This window comes from Dipodomys spectabilis, unplaced genomic scaffold (genome assembly GCF_019054845.1).
Source record: "Dipodomys spectabilis isolate Male_0828 unplaced genomic scaffold, ASM1905484v1 ptg000649l, whole genome shotgun sequence".
NCBI classification, from domain to species: domain Eukaryota; kingdom Metazoa; phylum Chordata; class Mammalia; order Rodentia; family Heteromyidae; genus Dipodomys; species Dipodomys spectabilis.
Genome location: NW_024871326.1, coordinates 78948 through 100979, shown reverse-complemented (window position 1 = coordinate 100979; position 22032 = coordinate 78948). Strand labels below are relative to the sequence as shown.

General features: G+C 61.7%; 1 protein-coding gene across 1 annotated transcript in view; it reads left to right on the top strand.

Moving 5' to 3' along the window:
- The first annotated feature begins 956 nt into the window (after positions 1-956).
- The window catches only part of Rbm19 (RNA binding motif protein 19), a 61349-nt gene continuing 40273 nt past the window's right edge, over positions 957-22032 (top strand). Inside the window, exons 1-21 of the mRNA XM_042671637.1 lie at positions 957-1071; positions 2229-2411; positions 4374-4493; positions 4615-4650; positions 4854-5049; positions 5158-5423; positions 6442-6522; positions 7087-7165; positions 7301-7372; positions 7811-8014; positions 8773-8903; positions 9062-9180; positions 9800-9896; positions 10545-10655; positions 11026-11226; positions 12368-12497; positions 16152-16285; positions 16704-16764; positions 17991-18070; positions 19181-19236; positions 20074-20190. Coding sequence (XP_042527571.1) covers positions 1036-1071; positions 2229-2411; positions 4374-4493; positions 4615-4650; positions 4854-5049; positions 5158-5423; positions 6442-6522; positions 7087-7165; positions 7301-7372; positions 7811-8014; positions 8773-8903; positions 9062-9180; positions 9800-9896; positions 10545-10655; positions 11026-11226; positions 12368-12497; positions 16152-16285; positions 16704-16764; positions 17991-18070; positions 19181-19236; positions 20074-20190 — 2510 coding nt within the window. The 5' untranslated portion in view covers positions 957-1035. The remainder of the gene's footprint in view (positions 1072-2228; positions 2412-4373; positions 4494-4614; positions 4651-4853; positions 5050-5157; positions 5424-6441; positions 6523-7086; positions 7166-7300; positions 7373-7810; positions 8015-8772; positions 8904-9061; positions 9181-9799; positions 9897-10544; positions 10656-11025; positions 11227-12367; positions 12498-16151; positions 16286-16703; positions 16765-17990; positions 18071-19180; positions 19237-20073; positions 20191-22032) is intronic.

Genomic DNA, 22032 nt, shown 5'->3' with positions numbered 1-22032 from the left:
AATCCTAGCTACTCAGGAGGCTGAGATCTGAGGATCCTGGTTTGCAGCCAGTAGAAATGGCCACGTGACTCTTATCTCCAATCAACCACTAAAAATCCGGAAGAGGTACTGTGGCTCAAAGTGGTAGAGCTCTAGCCCTGAGCAAAAGAGCTTAGAAACAGCACCCACGCCGAGTTCAAGCTCCATAACCAAGAACAACAACAACAAACAAATGTCTCGGACTTTTTCTTGCCCAGGCTGGCTTCAAACTGCGATCCTCAGATCTCAGCCTCTTGAGTAGCAAGGATTATAGGCGTGAGCCACCAGGGCCCAAAGAAGCTATTAACCAAAAGTCAGGAGTATCTTGAAGAGGGAAATTGCAAAAGCTGAGAGGAGGGGGGGAAACCCAAACAACGTTAGTGCATATGAGATGCTGTGGCCAAGAAGGAAATGCTGCATACTAGGGATAGTATGGGGGTTCCTGCGGAGCTCCCCCCCCCACCAGTGGGTAGAGACTGCACCCTGATGCACCCTTGTCCCGTCTCAGGAGCCTGACCTGCCTGTGTCCTTGAACTTGGGGTAATGCAGAATTATCACCGTAGAAAACACAAAGGCTAGAGGATCATGCTGGTGTCCGAAGGCCTGGTGCTGAATCTGAAGCTAAGCATCGTGGGGTGCTAGGCATGCCCCCACCTGGTGGAAATTGGTGTGCAGACTCCCCTCTGGCAGACTACTCCCCCCCCCCCCCCCCACGCCCGCAACCCCTGGATCCTGGGAACCAGCGCCTCCTACCGACATCTCCCAGCTTCGTCTCCAGGTGGAGCCTGCGCCTGCGCAGTGGGCGAGTCCTCCGCCGCCCTCCACCCCGCCCCCTTCCCCTTAGGGCTGACTTCCTCGAGCGGCGTGGCCAATCACGTCTGCTTCTGGGAGGGGGCGGGTCCCGCGCCCGGTCACGTGACCGGCGAACCATGGCGGCGCCCAGGGCGGCAGCGTGAGAGCGGCGGGGAGGGCGCTGCGGGCTGCGGCTGGGATCCGGAGCGCCGGGAACCTCGCACCATGTCGCGACTGATCGTGAAGAACCTCCCGCACGGGGTGAGTGCAGAGCCAGGCCTTGGGACGCCTCTCGGCGCGCCCTCCGGGGGACGGAGCCCGGGGCCCCGCGCCGACGTCGGCATCCCGGGCTTGCCCGCGCTGCCCTCCGGGAAGGCGGGGGAGCGGCTGCTCGAGGCCTCCCCGCCGGCTGGAACCCCGGCTTCTCTTCCCGGGGCGATGCCACCCCCGCCCCGGCCCCCCAGGAGGCCCCACAGGCTCGGGTCGAAGTTTCCAGGCTGTTGGGCTCCTCGCGGGGTCACGGCCTTTGCTTCCCCGCCGCTGCCGCCCGGGCAGCCCGGAAGACCAAGTGGGGGGCGGGAGGTGGATGGGGCGGGGTGACCCCGCCCTGCTTTCCTGCATCCCCGGAGCCCCCGCCTCCACCTCCCGAGGGAAGCATCCCTCCGACAACACGCCGGGTACCTCAGCCGAGAAATAGACGAGTGGGCATGGACACGGGGGGTTGCACCCTCCCTCCCGTTTCAGTCCGACTTCTGGGTTAGAGAGCTCCTGATGGATAGCCCCAGGCCACCATGGAAAGTGAGCCGTTTGAATGGAGTGATTGGGAATAACGCCGCCTTCCGAACTCTGGCTTCTACCCCCGAGGGTATCTTCCTCACTTTAGAAAATGCCAGACTGTTTCTGTTTTTTACTGTTGCCTCTGGTGGATTTGTTTGTTGGCTGGCTGGTTTTATTGTTGTGGATTTTTCTTCTTAAACTCTCTCGCCCCCGGAGGGCTGGGAAGGTGGCTCTGTGGTAGAGCACTTAGTCTTGCTTGCGCGTGGTCCTGGTTCGATTCCTCAGCACCACGTAAGCAAAAAGGAAAAAAAAGCCGGAAGTGGTGCTGTGGCTCAAGTGGTAGAGCGCTAGCCTTGAGCTGAAGAGCTGAGGGACAGCGCCCAGGCCCAGAGTTCAGCCCCCACGACTGACCAAAAAAAAAAAATCTCTCAGTGGATGGTGCTCTGCCACTTGAGCCATGCCTCCTGCCTGGTTTTTTGTTGCTCAACTGGAAATGGAGTCTCATGGAATTTTGACCCAGGCTGGCCTCAAACTGTGCTTCTTGAAACCTCATTCTCCTGAGTAGCTAGCGTGTCTTGATACCTGGGCTCCCGATGGAGGAGGGGGCACCCCTGGCCCCCCTCATTGTGCCTCTTCTCCAGATGAAGGAGGAGCGCTTCAGGCAGCTGTTTGCTGTCTTCGGCACACTGACCGACTGCAGCCTGAAGTTCACCAAAGATGGCAAGTTCCGTAAATTCGGCTTCATCGGCTTCAAGTCGGAGGAAGAGGCCCAGGTAGCCCTGAGCCACTTCAACAGGAGCTTCATCGACACATCCCGGATCACGGTGAGTCGGTGGGAGTCCCTCTTTGCCTGTTTCCCTGGAGTGACAGCAGGCCTCTCACTCAGCACCCGTTGCTCTTCCCCCTTTGGCCTGCACTTTGGGTTCACACTCTTTTGAACACATAAGAATCACCTGAGAGTTTGGTAAAACATCCTGGGCCCGTGGTGAGTGTCTGAATGAGCTTGTGGAAATGAGGCCCCAGCACGGGCACAGGCTGTCCCTAGGGGACCACCTGTGAGCCCCTCCTTTGTTCACTCACCTGTCAGCTGCCTCTGGGACTCCCTCTGAGGCTGGGTAGCACACATCTGTCTGGGATTCCCAGCTCTGTGTCTTCACGTGGCCACCTGCCAGCCGGCAGGCAGAGCTCTATAAATCAGCAAGCTGCTTGTGTTCCTGGAGGGCTCAGGAAGGCTTCCATGTGTACTGATGACATGACAAAGCATGAGTCGTACTGCACTGAGAAGGAAAAGGAGACCTGATCCCATGCACGGCCGTATCCCTGCTCTGCGGGTATATAAATGCAGAAAGAGCCAGGTGCCACAAGTTTCCCAAAAGATTAATTCCTCTCTGTGATTGATAGAAATTCAAGTCATTTTAAAAACCATCTTTATACTATTTTTCTGTCAGTTGAGTCATGAATACATGTCCTTACCACAGAAATAATTTTCGTGGGTTTTTTAATGGACCAATAGCAGGACTTGAATTCAGGGCCTCAAACTCTCACACCTCACTTTTTGCTGGTTAATTGGGAGATGGAGTCTCAAAGACATGTCTGCCCAGGCTGACTCCAAACTTGGATCCTCCAGGTCTCCGCCTCCTGAACTGCTAGGGTTATAGACACGAACCACCAGTGTCCAGCTAACAATTGGCTTTTATTCTTTTTTTGGCTGTTTGTTTTGGGGACAAGGTCACAATATGTAACCCCAGCTGGCCTTGAACTTGAAATTCTCCTGCTATACCTGAGTACTGGCTTACTGACGTGTACCACTACACCCAGCAGAAGGAATTATTCTTAAAGACCCCATGAAAGGATTGTGACCCTGGGAAAAGTGATTCCCTGTCGTGGCAAGGTGTGGCTTATGGCTCCCACCTGGGCTCCCACAGGGCCAGCCCTCCCAAAGATCACTTCCTGGAGTGTTGGAAACGTCTAGGTTTCAAGAGTGGTTCCTTAGGGTTCTCCTGAGACACCCCCCCCCCCCCCATTTTCCCTGTTACCCTGTGATGGTTGTCTGGGGCCAGCCAGGCTTGCCCCTGTCAGCTGTCACTCTGCATTGCCCTGCTCCAGCTCCCAGCTGAGCATAAAGCCTGTGTCACCAGACCCAACCTGCACACGTGGTTTTAAGACCTTAGGCCCGGGGGCTGGGAAGGTGGCTCAGTGGTAGAGCGCTTGCCTTGCATGCATGAGGCCCTGGGTTCGATTCCTCAGCACCACATAAGCAAAAAGAAAAAAGCTGGAAGTGGTGCTGTGGCTCAAGTGGTAGAGCGCTAGCCTTGAGCTGAAGAGCTGAGGGACAGTGCCCAGGCCCAGAGTTCAGGCCCCACGACCGGACCCCCCCCCTACCCCCCCCCCCAAAAAAAAAGACCTTAGGCCCTGAGTTCCAGTTTGCATCAAGTTCGGTCACTTGCCACCTGGGTCACTGGGCAGTGGCTTCTGTTCTCTGCTTTGATTCCTGGGCTGGGAACTTGGAGAGCAGCGACTCCTCCTTTCTGCTTGGGGGAGGCGGGGGGGGGGGGGGGGGCTTGGCATGCTGACCCTCGCAGATGGGGTGAAGCAGCATCAGTACTCGGGTTCCCCGATGCATGGTAACTGTGGCAGTGACTTCAGGGCTGGGGATGGGAAGGAATTTGCTTCAAGGAAACAGGTCACTGTTTATGGCCTGTCTCTAAAGCCCATGTGCCCAGGTCCCGTGTGTGTGTGTGGGGGGGGGGGTGGTGGGTGATAAACGCCATCTTCTCCCCACACAGGTGGAGTTCTGCAAGTCATTTGGGGACCCCACAAAGCCCCGAGCCTGGAGCAAACATGGCCAGAAAGCGATCCAGCCCGAGCCTCCTGCACAGGACTCTGCCCCCAGAGAAACTAAGCAAGTACGCAGGTGGTGGGGCGGTCCCGAGGAGGCAGGGTGGATGGTCCCTGGGCCCAGCAGGGCTGTGCTGCTCTCCTCGCCCCGGTCCCCACTCAGGCTCACCCTCTGCCTTCTGCCTTCAGGATAAGAAGAACAAGGTACCAACTGAGCTGGAGAAGGTGAGTCCCGGGGCTGATCCGAAGGGAGGCCTGCGCAGGGGTGCTTGGGGGAGACTGAGTACACCCCTTGCCCTGTCTCCTGGCTTCTTAAATCTCCTGCATCCCAGGGGCTCTTGCTGGTCGATAGGCCCAGCCCTCACCGGAGCCTCCTCTGCCTCTTCTCCATCTCTCCACCTCTGCCTCCTCGGGCGCTGTGCCATCAGCTGAAGGAAGACACCGAGTTCCAGGAGTTCCTGTCAGTTCACCAGAGGCGGACACAGGCCGCCACTTGGGCCAACGACGCCCTGGACACTGAGCCCCCAAGAAGGAAGAGCCAGCCAGCCAGCGACTACCTAAACTTTGACTCCGATTCTGGCCAGGAGAGTGAGGACAGTGAGGCAGCTGGGGAGGAGGCCAAAGGTGAGGACCCGTCCTGAGTGCTCCGTGGTGGCATGGCGTGTCTGGCGCATCCTGGAACGCCGGCCCCCTGTCACTCAATTCGCTGAACTCATCTCCCTGTTCCTCCAGGGAAGCCAGGGCTGGACGGAAAGGTGGCCGTGCAGAAGGGACTCTCCGACATGGATTACCTGAGGTCCAAGGTGGTGCAGGCCGGGGCATCCTCCTCAGAGGAAGAGGAGGAGAGTGAGGACGAGGCCGTGAGCTGTGAGGGAGGCAGCGAGGGCGAGGCCCAGAGCCCCCCTGCCTCCCCTGCCCACCAGGAGAGCTCAAGCAGGGGGCTGGGCCCGGAACCGGGGGCCCTACCCCCCAGCAGACCCCAGGAGGCTGCAGCTCAGGTGTGTGCTTCCGTGAGGGCCCGAGGGGGGGGAGGAAGGAGGGCCGGCTGCACATGCCAGCCTGGGGGCCCGCCCTTCGGGGCGTGGCGTGGAAGAAGAGCCAGGAAACAGGCCTGGAGCAGAGAAGGCCATGGCTGGGAGGCAGTGGGGTCAGGACTCACTCCTGGCTGCCAGGCTCTGAAGAAGAGGTTATAAAGGTTGTTGTACACCTAGTGTCCCTCCCATGGGGAGGGGGGAAACCCCTGTGGGGGCCCCCCCCCCGCCTTAGAAGCACCCACTCTTCCCTTGGCTCTCCAATGAGAGGAAGGCAGGCTTCACCCTCCTCTTCCTCTTCCCTTCCCTCCTCTAATCACAAGCACTCCAGAGAAACCTGAGTTCTGGGTTCAGATCTCAGCTCTGGTCCTTAGTTGGCCGTTAAACCTGTGCGATCTTCCCTATAAATGAGGCTCTTCCAGCGCAGTCCCTGAGCTGGTTCCCATTCCTCCCCACGCCAGGCCTAAGCCCAGGGGTGCGCAGCGCCAGGAAGATGAGCACACGCACAAGGGCCCTTGGCCCTGGCATCGCTCATACAAACCTCGTGCCAAGGACTCGGCCGGCCAGCCCCGTGGGCCGGTGCTCAGCGCTCAGCCCGGAGCTGACCGGTGGAAACCACACTCGAGTCAGGGCAGGTTTTGTGCCCAGAGCTTGGGTTTGGCAGGGCTGTTTGGATTTCAGAATCACGGGAAAGACCGTGAACCAGAATACCTGTCGAGTCGTATTACAGACTGAGTCAGACACTGGCCTCTTGAGTACTGGGCACAGTCCCGGTTGGGGTGACCAGTGTCATTGTGCCTCCGGCTTCCTTCCCTTCCCCGCTGGTATCCCCGCACCGCGGGGCCCGCTGCTCCCTGATGCTATGGCCTCCACCGAGGCTAGCCGTGCCACGCCCAGCCCTCCCGGGGCGCGGGCAGCACCTCCGCTGCGGTGGGAGCCATCCCTGGGGACTCACCGCCACTCCTCTGTCTCGCCACCACTCAAGACACAGAAGCCGGCAAACCAGAAGGAGCCCACGACCGCCCATACAGTGAAGCTGCGCGGAGCCCCGTTCAACGTCACAGAGGTGCGGGATAGGACGGGCGGGCACCAGGGCAGAGGGGGCAGAGCCTGAGCCGCCCCTGGGATGAGGACCAGCCAGGATGAGCTAGAGGGAAATAGGGGCAGAGGCGGAGCGATGAGCCCGCAGCGTTGTTGTGGGAAGGGGGCAGGGGGGAGGAAGACGGGTCATTCCCTGCCATCCACACCCGGCTGGGTGGGCCTCCTGTTGTAAAGGGGCGGTAGCCACGGTGGTGCCCACGCACCCTGGAGGAGGGCGCACGTGCTCTCCCACAATGCCAGGTTTCTTGTGGCACAGACCCACCGGCCTCCCCAGTCCTCTCAGTTAGACCCGGGTCATTTGCAGTGTTTTGCTATGAGGACTAAACGCTGGAGACTGAGGCCCGGGCCTCATGCATGCCAGGCAAGAGCGCGGCCACCAGCCACGACACCCCTGCCCAGTCGTGGGGTGCTTCAAAGTCTTCAGATAAAATATCTGACAATTGTACTAATAGGATTAATTTTTTTAAAAGTCGTTTATTACGGAAGTAACACGAGAGAGACTGGCTGAGGAAACATTTTTTTCTTACAGAAAAATGTCCTCGAATTTCTGGCCCCCCTGAAGCCCGTGGCCATTCGGATCGTGAGAAACGCGCATGGGAACAAAACAGGTGGGGTCTCACGGGTTCTGGGTGGGGCGGGATTGTAGGGCGCACCTGGCTCTGGCTTCCGTTGGGTGGTCCGGGTCTGTCCCTGGCCCCCATCCCTGCCTCTGGCAGCCTGGCTGACGGTGGCATCTCTCTCAGGGTACATCTTTGTGGACTTCAGCAGTGAGGAGGAGGTGAAGAATGCATTGAAATGTAACAGAGAGTACATGGGTGAGACTCGCGGGACAGGGCTGTGAGCGGTTCACCATCCACGGGGCCGTGAGCTTCCTCGCTCTGCCAGAGCCTGGGGTGGGCACTGGGGGTGCAGCGGCCAGCAGTCCCCTTAGTCAGGCAGAGGGCTCTGTGGAGCACCCGGGGCGGGGGGTTTGGAGGATGGATGGCTGTGCGGGGTGAAGCACGGGCCTTGACACCCGTGACCCTGGTCATTCTCCTGGGCTGGATTGGCACAGAGGACTTTGCAAGTGGTACCAGAAGGTGAGCCTCAGGACTCTGGGGTCTCTGTGGCCTGGGCCGGGCAGCCCCCAGGCTGGAAGGTGGTAGGGTGAGTGCCAAGGGCACTCTCCCCCTCCCAGGCCACGGCGTCCAGCAGTAGCAGAGAGGAGACCAGAGCCACTGGTCAGGAGGCCCTGACCCCCTGTCCCTGCACAGGTGGGCGCTATATCGAGGTGTTCAGGGAGAAGCATGTCCCCACTGCCAAGGGGACCCCCAGAAACAGCGCCAAGCCCTGGCAAGGCCGCACGCTCAGGGAAGACGAGGAGGAGGAGGACCTGGCGGACTCCGGGAGGCTCTTTGTGCGCAACCTGCCGTACACCAGCTCCGAGGAAGACCTGGAGAAGCTCTTCTCCGCCTACGGTGCGTGCGGCCAGCCTCGGTCCTGGGTGGAGCCCCGTCCAGTCTGCAGCGGATGGCCGTAGCCCCTGTGTAAAGTGGGGATTCCCATCCCAGCTGTGGCCTGAGGACCACTAGATGGCGGCTCTGCTGAGTGTGTGGAGCTCTTCACGCCAAGGCAGAGCTGGAGGTGGACGCTTTCCTGAAGCTGCCTGGCTGGCCAGATCCTCACCCCCCCCCCCCCCAGTGTGGCAGGCAGTGACCACAGGCCTGGGCATGCCTGCCGCTTGGGTGTCTGAAGTCGGCTTCCTGTGCAAAGCTGGCCCCAAATAGAGGTGGTGATGGGAGCCAGTTCTGGCTGTGTTGTAGGGCGTGGTCACCGCTGGGCTCGCCGTGGCCATGAGGTCTTGGTGCTGGTGCCACCCCAGCAGTGGTCTTGGGTCTCCCCGGGCAGGGAGGTCCAGCCCCTCCCCTCGGTCCTGGGTCACATGGCAGGAGTTGGCCACAGACCACAGCTGTCCATTCGGGAAGACAGATGTGAGGCCACCCAGCAGGCGGTGGGCGAGGCTGGGGTGCAGCTGGGCACACCGAGAGCAGACGCAAAGGAATTGCGCGGTGACACTTTGACTGTCAGGTGTCTGCAATAGCCAGTGGCCGGGAGAGCCGGGACTGAAGTTCCCACAGCCACACCCGCCCCCTCCAGTGCCAGCACCTTGCTCACCCAGTGCTCGGGCAGCCAGCCCCGCTCCCAGCCAGCTGACTCCATGCCCGTCTCTGCCCAGGTCCCCTGTCCGACCTCCACTACCCCATCGACAGCCTGACCAAGAAACCCAAGGGCTTCGCCTTCGTGACCTTCATGTTTCCCGAGCACGCCGTGAAGGCCTACGCCGAGGTGGACGGGCGAGTATTCCAGGTGAGCAGCAGGGCTTTCCTGCCCCTGGCCACAGGGCCACTTACAGGGATCCGCCATCAGCTGACCCCACCCAGTGACCACCCTCGGGTCATCGGTGTCCACAGTGAGTAGCATGTCCGTGACAGCTGACCCCTCCCTCCTCCTCTTCCTCCCCCCAGGGCAGGATGCTGCACGTGCTGCCGTCTACCGTCAAGAAGGAGGCCAGTGAGGACGCCGACACCCCCGGTTCCTCCTATAAGAAGAAGAGGGAAGCCAAGGACAAGGCCAGCAGCTCCAGGTCCTCATTACCCAGTCACCCACCCCAGCTTCCGCTCCCTCAGTCCTGCCTTCTCTCTCTCTCTCTCTGACACTGAGGTTTGAACCCGGAGCCTCATGTTCTCTCTCTGCTTGCTTTCTTGCTTGCCTGTGGCTGGAGCTCTTTTCCACTTGAGCCTTGTCCCCCAGTCTCCCAGTCCAAGTTTTTGCTGGTTATTTTGGAGATGGAGTCTGGACTTTTCCTGCCCAGGCTGGTTGGGAGGCACCCCGCCGTGGCTGCCAGCTTCCTGAGCAGCTGGAATTACAGGCATGACTCATCAGCCTTATCCAAGCTTCCTGCTGCTCGCACTGTTCCTCCCCATGGGTTCTGTGTGTGGCCTTCCAGAGCCTCTCTACTCATCTGCTCAGCGGGGAGAGCAGTGTGGCCATCACTGGCCGGCAGTGACCACAGGCGCTGGCATCTGCCATTGTGTGCACAGCCCCACGCATGCGCCGTGCTCCGGCCATGCTAGCTGGGCGAGGGCGGGGGTCGGTGGGGGGTGGAGCTTGGGCAGCTGCCCAGAGCCATGCCTTAGCTCTTGGAGGTCTGAAGGAGTCCCCCATAAGCCGGGTGTGACCCCTGCTCTGCCTCTGCCCCTCAGCTCCCACAACTGGAACACGCTGTTCATGGGGCCCAACGCCGTGGCCGATGCCATTGCTCACAAGTACAACGCCACCAAGAGCCAAGTGTTTGACCACGTGAGTGAGGGCCACATGGGCACGTTCTGTGATCCAGCCGGTACCTAGAGTCTCGGGCTCCTGAGTCTGTGTTAGATAAAACCCACAACTGGCTTCCTCCAACCTGCCAAGGGCAGCCCTGATTTTGTCCACTGTCCCTTAATCCTCCCAGCATGCCAGGCCAGCACTGTCCCTAGAGGTAGAGTGACTGCAAAGGAAGGAGACAAAGTTAATTCCAATCATCCCAAGCCATTTTTCAGTCTTTGTTTCTCACCCAGTCCAGTGTGATTGGGCCACTTAGCGGCTCAGTGTGGCCCCTGGTGGCCATATAGGGTAGTGCAGGCTGGCCCAAGGTAAGAGGAGAGACGGGTTGCAAGTACCCGCTGTGCACCAGGAGCTCAGCGGAGCCCAGAGCAGGGGTTCTAGCCCTCCCGTCCCTTGTAGTTGAGGAAGATAGTGGTGCCCAGAGTACTGGTCCAGTCCATGAACGCCATCCGAGGTCAGCAAGTTTGTATCTGCCCCGGGGGCTGGGGGAGGAGGAGGCTGGAGAAGGGGCTGTGGGGACCCAGGCAGCAGAGCTGTGAGGGCAGGTGAAGGCCGTGGGCCAGCCCCATTTCCCTCTGAGGGGAGGTGGCGTGGGCCGTCACACTCTTCCATTCTGTCCCTCAGGACACCAAGGGCAGCGTGGCCGTGCGGGTGGCCCTGGGGGAGACCCAGCTGGTCCAGGAGGTCCGCCGCTTCCTCATCGACAACGGGGTCAGCCTGGACTCCTTCAGCCAGGTAGGTCTTCACGCAGCTCCAGCCGGGAACTTGGGCGCTGGGCGTGGCTTTCCGGGGAGGCCACGGGGCCTCGTTGGGGAGACCTGCCAGGCTGGCGGGAGGCCCATGCTTCCGCAGAGACAGGGTGCACCAGCCCACAAAGGAACCCAGGCTCTCCGTCACTGCTAGGCCCAGCCAGGACGGGCCAGGCAGCGAGGGGATCTGCCTGGCTCAGAAGGGGCCCTGGGCCTTCACCCTTCACAAGGCTGCCATGGCAGCCAAGGCCGGGCCTTCTGGCTCTGCTGCCCGAGGCCACTGCTGGCCGGGGCTGGGTTTTGCCCCAGGTCCCACTGCTCTGGTCCCACCGGTGTTGTTCACTTCGCCCCTGAAGGCCGCAGCGGAGCGAAGCAAGACTGTGATTTTGGCCAAGAACCTTCCAGCAGGCACCTCGGCGGCCGAGCTGCAGGAGGTCTTCGGCCACTTCGGCAGCCTGGGCCGGGTGCTGCTGCCCGAAGGCGGGGTCACCGCCATCGTGGAGTTCCTGGAGCCCCTGGAAGCCCGCAAGGCCTTCAGACACCTGGCCTACTCCAAGGTGAGGCCGGGCGTGTGGCGTGGGGTAGGGGGCCCAAGCCGGGGGAGCAGGACGGCTCACAGACGGACACTCGCAGTTCTGTCAGCCGCGGGCTGTGGGGGTCAAGGCGCAGCCCTATCTTTGGGGAACCCCCATTCATCTCGCAGGTGTCTGTCAGGCACGGACACACCTCGCTGACGGAGCTCCCTCTGTGACGCGGGGAGGAGGCTGGCGTCCCTCTCCCCGGGCTGCCAGGCGTGGGGGAGAGCGAGCCTCCGGCCTGGACTCAGCCCTCTCGGCTCTTGGGTGCCCCCTGTGCCAGCCTGTGTATGCAGCTACCCAGGAACGACCCTGGACCCCAATAGGCACAGGTTCCCCTGGGATGTAGATGTCCATGTCTTTTTTTTTCTTTTTTTTTTGTCGGTTGTGGGGCTTGCACTCTGGGCCTGGGCGCTGTCCCTCAGCTCTTCAGCTCAAGGTGAGCGCTCTACTACTTGAGCTACAGCACCACTTCCAGTTTTCTGGGTGTTTGTTCAGAGCTAAGAGTCTCATGGACTTTCCTGCCCATGCTGGCTTTGAACCAGGATCCTCAGATCTCAGCCTCCTGAGTAGCTAGGATGACAGGCGTGAGCCACTGGCGCCCAGCTCATCCCGTTGTTTTATACCACCTCCATTAATGACAGCGGCTCTCTCGCTGGCTCCCCGCTTTGCACTCCCCATTTTGCATAAGTGTAAGTGAAGGCCTGGGAGCCTCAAACCGTATGGCTGGAAGGTGCCGTCCCAGCCCTCTAGTTGTCCCTTCTGAGCACGCGCATTCCAGAGTACACAGGAGCAGGTGTGCGCCCTCCTACCCCCAAGGCTGGCTTGGAGCATGCGCACACCTTCCCCCACCCCACCCCCAGCTCAGCATGTGGACTCCGGTACTCAAGCGGGTGGGCTAGAGCATGGAGTGAGATCCGGAGGGTTCCGAGTGGCCAGCGATGCTTTCTGTGGGGCTTGGAGATGTACCCCACACACACACCCTGTGTGTGTCTGCCCAAGTGCACCGTGCTCTCCTGCCCCATTCATTCTTCCTGTCCCGGCCAGATGCTCGGCCCTGCCAGGACCTTGGCGGGCTCTCAGCCCCAGGATGCCTCCCACAGCTGGCACCCTGTCTCCACAGTTCCACCACGTCCCCCTGTATCTCGAGTGGGCTCCGATGGGCGTCTTCTCCAGCGCAGCCCAGCGGACGAGCGAGCCCCAGGCCGGGCCGGGCGACGCCGATGAAGAGGTGCAGGCGGGGCCAGGAACAGGTAAGAGCCAGGAGGCAGGAAGTCCTCGTGGAGCCGGTGGCTTCTCCCTTCACCCTGCAGCTCTGGGGGTCTCCTCGTGGGCGCAGCCTGAGGCCATTTGGGTTGTCGGTTAACGGCTGGAGAGAGGAACTCTAGAATCCATCAGCGGGACTCAGCAGCAAATGGGAGCACCTTATCGTTGCACAGGTGGCGGAGGGGCAGGTGGAGACCGCCCAGGTGCGCTCCTGGCCCGGTTCCACAGCAGCCCCTGGGGTCCAGTGGCTGCACGGTCGGTCAGGCAGCGTGGTGGCCCCTGGGTCCTGGCAGTGGGTCTTTCCCCTTCCCTCCCCCCCCCCCATCCCCCAGTAGCTAGGCTGTGAGGCACCGTTGTCAGATCGTTCCTGCTCAGCAGGATCTTGGTGCCAGCGGCAAAAGCCTATCACAGCCCACAGAGCAGCAGGGGTGCCTCCGGTCCCAGATGCCCCCTAGTGGGCGGTAACAGCCCCCCATGAGAACCACTGATTCTAACCATGTGTTAGACTCCAAGACCGGTAGCCGCGTTTGGAGTACAGCGGAGGTCCCTTTACTCAAACATTAGGGTTTTACCCGTAAGGATGGGCCTGGTGGTACATACCTGTAATCCCAGCATTTGATAGGCTGTGGCAGGCGCGTTGAAGGCTGGTAAGACTGGCTATGTGACGGGCTTTTGTTTCAAAAGTTTGGTGGTTTTTTTCTTTTAAAGTCCACCAGTAGCAGGACACTCGCATGGAATAGAGTTCCCAATTGGTTTATTAGATAAGAATGCATCTTTTAAAGAAGCCAAGTCGCTGGAAAGGTGGCTCAGTGGTAGAGCGCTTGCCTTGCGTGCATGAGGCCCTGGGTTCGATTCCTCAGCACCACATAAGCAAAAAGAAAAAAGCCGGAAGTGGCGCTGTGGCTCCAGTGGTAGAGTGCTAGCCTTGAGCTGAAGAGCTGAGGGACAGCGCCCAGGCCCAGAGTTCAGGCCCCACCACTGGACTAGAAAAAAGAAGCCAAGTCCTCCATCTGCTAACTCCATCATTCTTGCATATTTCAAAAGAAAACTGGAAGGCAGAGGGGCAAAATGGTGAGAGAGGCAGGCAGTTCTCACCTGAGCCAAGAGCAGGTCTGAACCTCTCCTGTCCTGCTCCACGGCGGGTCCCGGAGCCTGCTGGAGGGCGGAGGCGTGAGCAGGGCCCTGCCCCTTCCACTCAGCCCACGTCCACCCGTGTCCGTGGAAGCATACACGACTCGCACCCACGGAGAGCTGCACACCAGCCGCGAGGGGCTGACCAGGACGGGCACGATCTCCCCGTCCCTCGGGAGTTCTGGGCTGGTGGGGGACCTGAGGAGGTCTGGGGGCCACCCGCCCCCCGGCTGCCTGTGGGGTTCCCTCTACAGAGGCAGGTTTCCCACAATAGAGGCCTCGGAGCCTGGAGGAGGGGCTCGCTGCCTGCCTGGCTCTAGACCAGGGAAGTGTGCCATCTGTGCCTTGCCCAGCGGATCCCCCGCCCTCCCCCCCCCCCCCCCCCCCCCCCCCCCCCGTGTCGCCTTGGCTGTGATTTCCCAGCGCTGGTCCCAAGGCTCCCTTCTATTCTCCTCTATCTTCCCTTCCATCCCCTGCTCCCCACCCCGCCCTGGTGCACATTGTTTGAAGTGTCCCCAGGTCTCTGGCTCCCCGTGGCTGGGTGAGTGGAGCCCTGGATTTCTCAGCCCTGCAGGGAGGGAGAGGGTGGCGGGGAGGGAGAGGGCTGGGCCGTGCGGTGCGGTGTGTCGGCCTGTCCCCCCCCCCCCCCCCCCCCCCCCGCCTGTCTGCGATGCTCTCCTGTTCTCCGTGCCGGTCCCCCGGGAGGGGACAGCGTGTTTTATCTCCCCACAACCAAGACCCTCACCTCCAGATAAAGGGCCGCGAGTGGGGGGGAGGTCCAGGAAAGCTGCGCGCCGCTGATAACGCCGCGCCGCGGGCCCCCAGCCGCAGCCTGCAAGGGGAGGGCGCGGTAATTCTGCGCCCGATTATCCCAGAGCCCCGGGTGGCGAGGCGTGACTGGATTTGATTGTGCTCAGGACAGACGTGCACAGCCCCTGTCCCCCTCCAGCCCTCCCCAGCCCACCTTGCTCCCGCCCCCTCCCCCCCTCCCCCCGCGCAGCCCCGCTCGCTCGCCCAGCTGCCCGCCCGCCCCCTTCCTGGTGGTTTTGTGGGCAAACATCTGTAGGCACATCACCAAGCCATGTTTCCCTCTCGTCTTCCTTTGTCTACTCGTGAGGAAGGCCTTGGGCTCCCCGACCTGCGGAGCCTGGAGCGGGCTGCAGGGAGAGGGGTGCGGGGCTCAGCGCCCCTCCCCTCCTGAGGGCCCCGCGGGACCGTGCGTGCCGCGGCGTGACCGAGAAAGATGCGTGGGCATTGCTGCGGAGCGCACAACAGGCCTGGGTGCGCTGCCGCCCGCAGGCGGGACACCTGTCATCCCTTCATAGAGGTGACAGAGGCCCGGGATCTGTACGGGGTCACACGCGGAGAGAGCCAGGTGGGGTCCGAAGCCACTGGCCTCGAGGTCTGAGCTCTTACCCACCGCGCCACAGCTCCGCGTGGGCACCACTTGGGTGTTTCTGAGCCTCACTGTGCTCCAGGCGCGCACCACCTGCAGCCATTTATTGTGCATAAATAGAGATCTGAGCAGGAGGAGCCAGGCCTGAGTGGACCAGAGATGAGCAGAATAAGCTGGAACTGCAAGTGCAAAGGCCCTGTGGCAGGTGTTGGTTTGGCAGGCTTGGCGATCAAAGAAGAGGCTGGTGCAGTTGCAACAGAGCAGGACGGGGAAGAAGGAAGGAGGGTCAGGATGAGCAGGAGAAGGACCCTCAGCTGCTCAGCACGGAGATGGCTGGGCTGGCCAGTTGGGATCTCTCTCAGTGGTGCAGGTGGTGTAAGCTCAGGCCGGACCAGCTCCTTTGTGATGCAGTCAGGCTGCCAGGATCTGAGGACAAGGTTTCCCCGTAAGAAGCTGGACTCTCCGCTTTTCTAGAAGCATCTGAACTCCTGGCCACGCTGGGTGGGCCTCCCCAAGTGGGGAGACCTGGAGGGAAGGGGCTACCCCTAAAACCATGAAACTTGAGAGGTGCAGCGCTCTGGAAGTTTCTTTAGGTCTGCGGTGAACCTGCCAGCCTTGGGTTCGATTCTTCAGTACCACGTTCAGAGAACACTGGAAGTGGTGCTGTGCGTGGCTCAAGTGGTAGAGCGCTTGCCTTGAGCAGAAGCAGCTCAGGGGCAGCGCCTAGGCCCTGAGTTCAAGCCTCAGGAGTGGCAAAAAAAAGAAAAGAGAAAGTTACATTGGAGTTGGCAAGTTTGCCTAACGCCGCTTTTCCAGGTAGAATTCACACGTGACGCACGCAGCCGCGGCTCCCGCTCAGGAGCAAGGTCTCGCGAGGGCTCTGACGTTGACCGTCCGGCTGCCCGGGGCGCGTTCCTGCGAAGAGCCGGCAGTGTGGGGGCCGCAGCTGGCGCTTGCTCTGTCCCCGGAGGCGGCGGGGGTCCCGGCTCCGGCCTGTCCGTCTTCCTTGGGCAAACCATGCTGCCCGGGCCGCAGGGAGGGAGCTGGTGGGCTCTGGTTTTCGGGCTGGGCCCCCCTGGGCTGAAAATGTGTGGTGTGTTTGTGCTGAGGGCAGCCGCCGGCAGGCCGGGCGACGGCGACGGCGCCGACGGAGATGACGATGACGATGACGATGAAGAGAGCTCCCCGGGGTGCACGCTGTTCATTAAGAACCTCAACTTCAGCACCACGGAGGAGACGCTGAAGGAGGTGAGTGGAGCTTGGGGGGGGGGGGGGGAGTATCCTGCGTGGCCACCACGCGTGCAGCTCTGGCTCACCTGGCCCTTTTTAAGTGGGGGTGCCCCCCAAATGGGCCCCACAACCCAGTTCTGAAGGTTTGGGGCCTGCCGCTGCTCCCCCACTGCCCGCGTGTAAACCCGGAGTGTGCCGCCGCGGGGCCGTGCGCCCGATCCCCGCGCTCCAGCTGCCGCCGCGGGGCCGTGCGCCCGATCCCCGCGCTCCAGCTGCCGCCGCGGGGCCGTGCGCCCGATCCCCGCGCTCCCCGCACGTGCTCCCCATGCAGCCCCACCCTGTCCATGCCTCACCTCCCACACGGCCTCGCTCTGCGCCCCCGAGCATGGGGGGATCCCCAGGAGCCGGGGTGAGGCCTGGTGACGCTATCTTGCAGGTGTTTTCCAGAGCGGGCGCGCTGAGGAGCTGCGTGGTCTCCAGGAAGAAGAACAAAGCCGGTAATGCCTGGGTGACCCCCGAGGCCATGGGGGTAGGGTGACCGGGGACCCCGTGCCCTCGCTTGGTGTGTGGCGTGGCCCTGCCGTTCCCCCAAAGACCAGCCGCATTTAGTGTTTAGGGGGCAGGCAGGGTGGATGACCCTTCTCCCCCCCAGCAGCCTCCATCTCCTCCCCACGCGGTGTTTAGATGTAGAACTTCTAGAACATTCTCCCGAGTCATGAACCCTGGGCCTCTCGGCTGGAGCAGGGTGGGTGGGGACGCCCTGTCACCAGCCTGGTGCTGTCCTGACCCCCTGCTGGTTGCGGGGCAGGGGGGACGGTGGGGTGGCCGCGGCCCAGTGGTCCTGTCGTGGGGACCCCATCCCCAGGGCCCCCCAGCACAGCTTGAGGACACAAGTGGAGGTCTGCAGCACTTTTGCCAGGGTCACAGGACGCTGTGGTGTGACAATCCCAGCACAGGCTCCCCCATGGCAGCCCGGGGGCTTGGCAGAGAAGAGCAGTCAGGTGGCAGAGGCTGCCGGCACTGAGCACCTGTCTGTGCTTCAGGTCCTCGTGGCATCCTGGGTTCGAGTCCTGCCTACCCTGGCCCTTTCTTAAAAGGCAGCTCCCATACAAGTCCCAGTGGACCTGTACCCACCCAGGTGGCCTGGTTTTGACTCGATGGTTTCTGTGAAGGACAAATCTCAAAGCCGGGCATGGTGGTGGACACTTGTAGTCCCAGCACCCAGGAGCCTCAGGCAGGAGGTTCGCAAGTCCCCAGGGTGGATCCTGTTTCAAAAGAAAACAAAAACCAAAACATTTCCAGTAAGGTCACATTTCGGGAAGAATCAGTTTGGGAATTCGGAAAAGGATATCACTCTAAGGCCCAGAATGGGGGGGTCGGGCTGAATGGAGGTGCCCGGGGCCAGCAGGTGCCAGCTCTCAGGGTCCCCGAGCCCAGAGGCCGCCTCTGTCCCCGGGCGCCCAGCTCAGCGAGGAAGCGTTCCACACAGCAGACGGGACCAGGGCCGGCCAGGCAGAGCCCCGATGCCCATCTTGTCAAACCCCTCTCCCTCCAAAGGCAGTGCTCCGTGATGGGCCCATGGTCATGCCAGGCTTATGCCAACAATTGGCCTGCTGCGTCCCAGTTGGCAGCCATGATCACCTCGTGGGCCCAGGCCCAGGCACCCTGGCACGCAGTCCTGGACCTCCTCCCTGCCCACCTTGCTGATGACCCCTTCTTTCAGGAACCCTGCTGTCCATGGGGTTCGGCTTCGTGGAGTACCGGAAGCCCGAGCAGGCCCAAAAAGCCCTGCGGCAGCTCCAGGTAAGATCCCTGGGGAGCTGGCAGGTGCGGGGGGGGGGGGGGGACGCATACACCCCTCCATCTGCCCCCACTCATCCTGCTCTAAGGAACTGCAGCTGGTAAGCAGCTCAGAACGCGTTAGTTCATTCGTTCTGTCCACAGCCCTTTGTGGGCGTGGTTTGTGCCCTGTGCTGGGCTAGGCCTGGAGAAGGTGCTTCCTCTATGTGGGGGAAAGATAGGCAGCAAAAGCCTGAGCAGGCGTGCAAGCCCACAGCACACAGTAGGGGCAGTGGGTACATGCAGAACACATCTCTAAAGAGATGGAGGTCGAGCTCACACCTCAATCTGAAGTCAGCTGTGCAGAGAGCCGGGAGGGGAGCAGTCAAGGAGGTGGGAGCAGCATGTGCAAAGGGCCTGTGGTGTGGGAAGGTAGGACTGAATTTCACATGTGTGAAGCCAACGGAGGCCCGATATTGAGGTAAAAGGTGAGGTGATGGGTGTCGGGGGCAACATGTCCCAGGCTTTTGAAAGACTGGACTGGAGCCAAAGGCTGTTTCAGGGTTTGGAGAACCCTGAGGAAGGGTCCGAGGAGCGGTGAGCCGGCCGGCCGGTCTCTGATCTGCCTCATGGAACCCGGAGGCCACCTGGGCCAGGTGTGGCCGCCATGCTCAGGGGAGGGAGAAGTACTCTCAGCCCCAGAGGCAGGAGGAAGAGAGCTGGGGTTCACACCTCCCCGAGGGCTGAAAGGGCTCCTCGCGCCCCACATCCTGGCACGGACATGCACGCGTGTGCATCGGGGCCGGTGGCACCTCCCACCAAGGGCTGTCCACGGAGGCTGCGTGAGCTGCGGCGGCTGTGAAGTGCTCGGTTTTCAGGGTGGATTTTGCTATCACCCCAGCTTTGTCTCCAGAGACTGGCGTTAGAGTCCTGCCCTCAGGCCCCGGTTTAGAATTTTCCTTCAAGAGTAGCACTCCGACTAACCCACATTGCAAGCCTTGAAGGGTAGAAGATTCTAGGCCCCTGGTGGTGTAACAGGAAAACAAGGAAAGATGAGGTCTCCGAAAGCCCCTGCCCTGGGCGGGGGTCCCTGGGTGACAGGCAGAGCGTTGAGCCCAGCTTCTCCTCTTACAGGGTCACGTTGTGGACGGCCACAAGCTGGAGCTGCGGGTCTCAGAGCGAGCCACCAAGTGAGTGTCCTGACTCCCTGCTTCCCCTGCCCGTCGGGGGTCTTCTCGGTAAAGGCTGCGCGTGCCGGCCGCCATGCTGCCCCCTGCCCGCTCAGCCCGGGCCTGGCCTTGGGGGCGATGTTACCTGTGCTGCTCCGATGTGCGGCCGGCGGCCGGGGAGAAACACGCACGTGGTCAGGGCTGGATGGTAGGAATGAAGCAAGGGAGGGTTGCACACGTGCGTCAGATGAGCACTGTGAGGCATCATGCCCACCGCGTTGGTACCACCCCCCTTTCCCAGAGTGGGACAGCAGAGGCCCGGGACATCGGTCAGTTTGAAACTCGGTAGATGTTAGGAGACAGAGGTAGACCAGTTGTCCGATGGTGTTTCCTGGAACAGTGGGAAAAGATTTTGAGAGCTTTGTTATTTGGCTCCCCTGTCTCTACCTGCTTCTCCATGTCAGTGACCCAGCACCCCCCAGGGGCTTCCAGCAGTGCCCCCCAAAGAGCGTCCCCCAGCAAGTGCTCATCTCCTGGCCATTACCATCTACCTTCTCTGAGTCTGATGACCGCCTCCCACCATCCAGAGCTGGCTTCAGCCATTTCTTTGGCCATTTATTGTGGCTGTCCAGCAGCTGGGTGCCAGTGAATGTTGGGGAGTCCTCTCTCCTGTCAGGTCCTGCTCCGGTCCCCCGACTCTCAGATTGAGGGCTAGTGAGTGGCCCTCACAGCTTGTCGCCTGGTGCCGGGCTGACGTGGCCCCCGGGTCGCGTGGGCGGGGGTGACGCATCCCCCTGCTGAGGGCGGGGCGCTGGTTCTGGGCGGGCTTCGGTCACCTGACCACCACCCCTCCTGCAGGCCGGCGGTGACATCCGCACGCAAGAAGCAAGTCTCCAGGAAGCAGACGACGTCTAAGATCCTGGTGCGCAACGTCCCCTTTCAGGCCAGCCAGCGGGAGATCCGGGAGCTCTTCAGGTAGGACACGCTCCGGTCCTCAGCACCGCCGCCGCCGCCGCTTGGTAGGGTTCGGGAGCGTCCTGGGTTCTAGATGGTTCCACCACAGGCCAGGTCGTCCTCCGCCTTCGACTGGTCCCCTAACGTGAGAGTCTGTGCAGGGCCGTGGCACAGCCAGCCCCTCCTCCGCAGCAGGCCGGACCCCGCCCACTGCGGCAGGCCCGGTGCAGGGGCCTCACCCACGTCCCCCTTGGCTGGAAGCCAGGGGCATCGCCTCAGGGGCTTTTGGGGGTCCCCCCTCCCTGTATCTGGGCCTCGGTCACAGCTCCCAGGGGTCTCTGGTCCTGGCCCCTTAGAGAGGAAGGCGACTTCCCTGCAGGCATCCCCTGCGGACACGGGCCTCTGGATGCCGGGAGACCAGGCCAGGTGGGCCATCCGCCCTGCCACGGTACCAGACAGGCAGACAGGCAGGCGTCGGATGTAATAAGTCCCCTCTGCTCACGTAGCACCTCGATTCTTGCAAGGAGTGAATTCCTCTGCAGCCAGTTTGCTCTTGGAAAACAAAGAGCATAGGACAGAGCCCGGCCCGCCCCGGCCCCCCGTGCCCACGCCGGGTGGGTTCTGATTTCTCAGGCTGCTTAGGGCTCCCCCACGGCGCCGGTCCTGAGGAAATGGGGCAAAGGCTGGCGGGTGTGGGGACTCCCCGCGCACACATGGAGGGGCGTCCAGAGACACCCCCCCCATCCCCAGAGTAGAAGCACGTGAGTTAGCCCGGCCGGGCGACTCCACAGCAGGGGCAGTTGGGCTTCTCCGTCCGGGGTGCGGTCACTCATCCATCTTCCCCTTGTGTGCTAGCAGGGCGGGAGGAAAGCGGAGCCCCTGGGGGAGCCTCCAAACCATCTTCCCCTGGGCCACAGCAGCAAGACGGAGAGGAGGAAGAATTCTCTCCGTGGGAGCTTTGCCCCTTGCCTCTTGCCTGAGGCTCAGGGCAGGGACCCAGTGCTCTGTCCTTGCTCTCTACCCTCCTGGTTTGTCATCTGCCGGGCATAGGTGTGCGGTGTTCACGGCCGAGGTTGGCAGAACCCCACGCCGGCCCTTGTCCGCGTGGGTAAGCGGGTCTGCTTGTTCAGACCCGCTTCCTCTGCTTAAAAGGAGTCCGATGTAGGAGGTGGCAGACGCCGACGCCCAGGAAGGGATGTCCTGGCAAATGATGGCGTTCCTCAACGCCGATCCTGAGGAACAAAAGCCAAAGGGAGCGCGCCATCTGATCTCGAGCTTTCTCTGCCTTTTCGCAAGGCAGGGAACCGAATTCTGTGCAGTGCCCCTTCTCCCTGCCATTGTTCTGGGAGTTTGTGAACCCTCCTGGCAGCCCTCCCTTGCTTTTGTTCCCGGGGCCGCTCTCAGTGGTGGACAGCAGGGGTCGCTGTGAGCCTTCCGAGGGAGCTCCAGGCAGGCTGGCAGACAAAGCCGGTGGCCAGCATAGGTCTCTGGCCCCCGGAGGAGGAGGGGTCCAGGTGTGGGGGGCACGTCCTGCCAGGTGGAGTGAAAATCCCAGTCTGTTTTCAGACTCATGCCACTGTGCTGGGCTCTCCGCCAAGCCTGGTGCCTTTCTGGGCAGGATCCTCCTGAGTCACACACAGGGTAGGGGGGCCGAGGGGAGTAGAGGTGAGGAGGGGCACACTGCGCACCCTGAACCCATGTGGGGCCCGCCGTGGATGACCCCGAGCTCCAGCTTGGAGTCTTTGCGGGGTCTGCTGCCCCTCACCCCGTCAGCCCGGGTCCTCAGACCCAGGGTTCCTGGTCCCTGTCTGTATGAGCACTGTGCACAGTGCGTGAGCCCGTTTTGCCAGGCGCTGTGCCAGG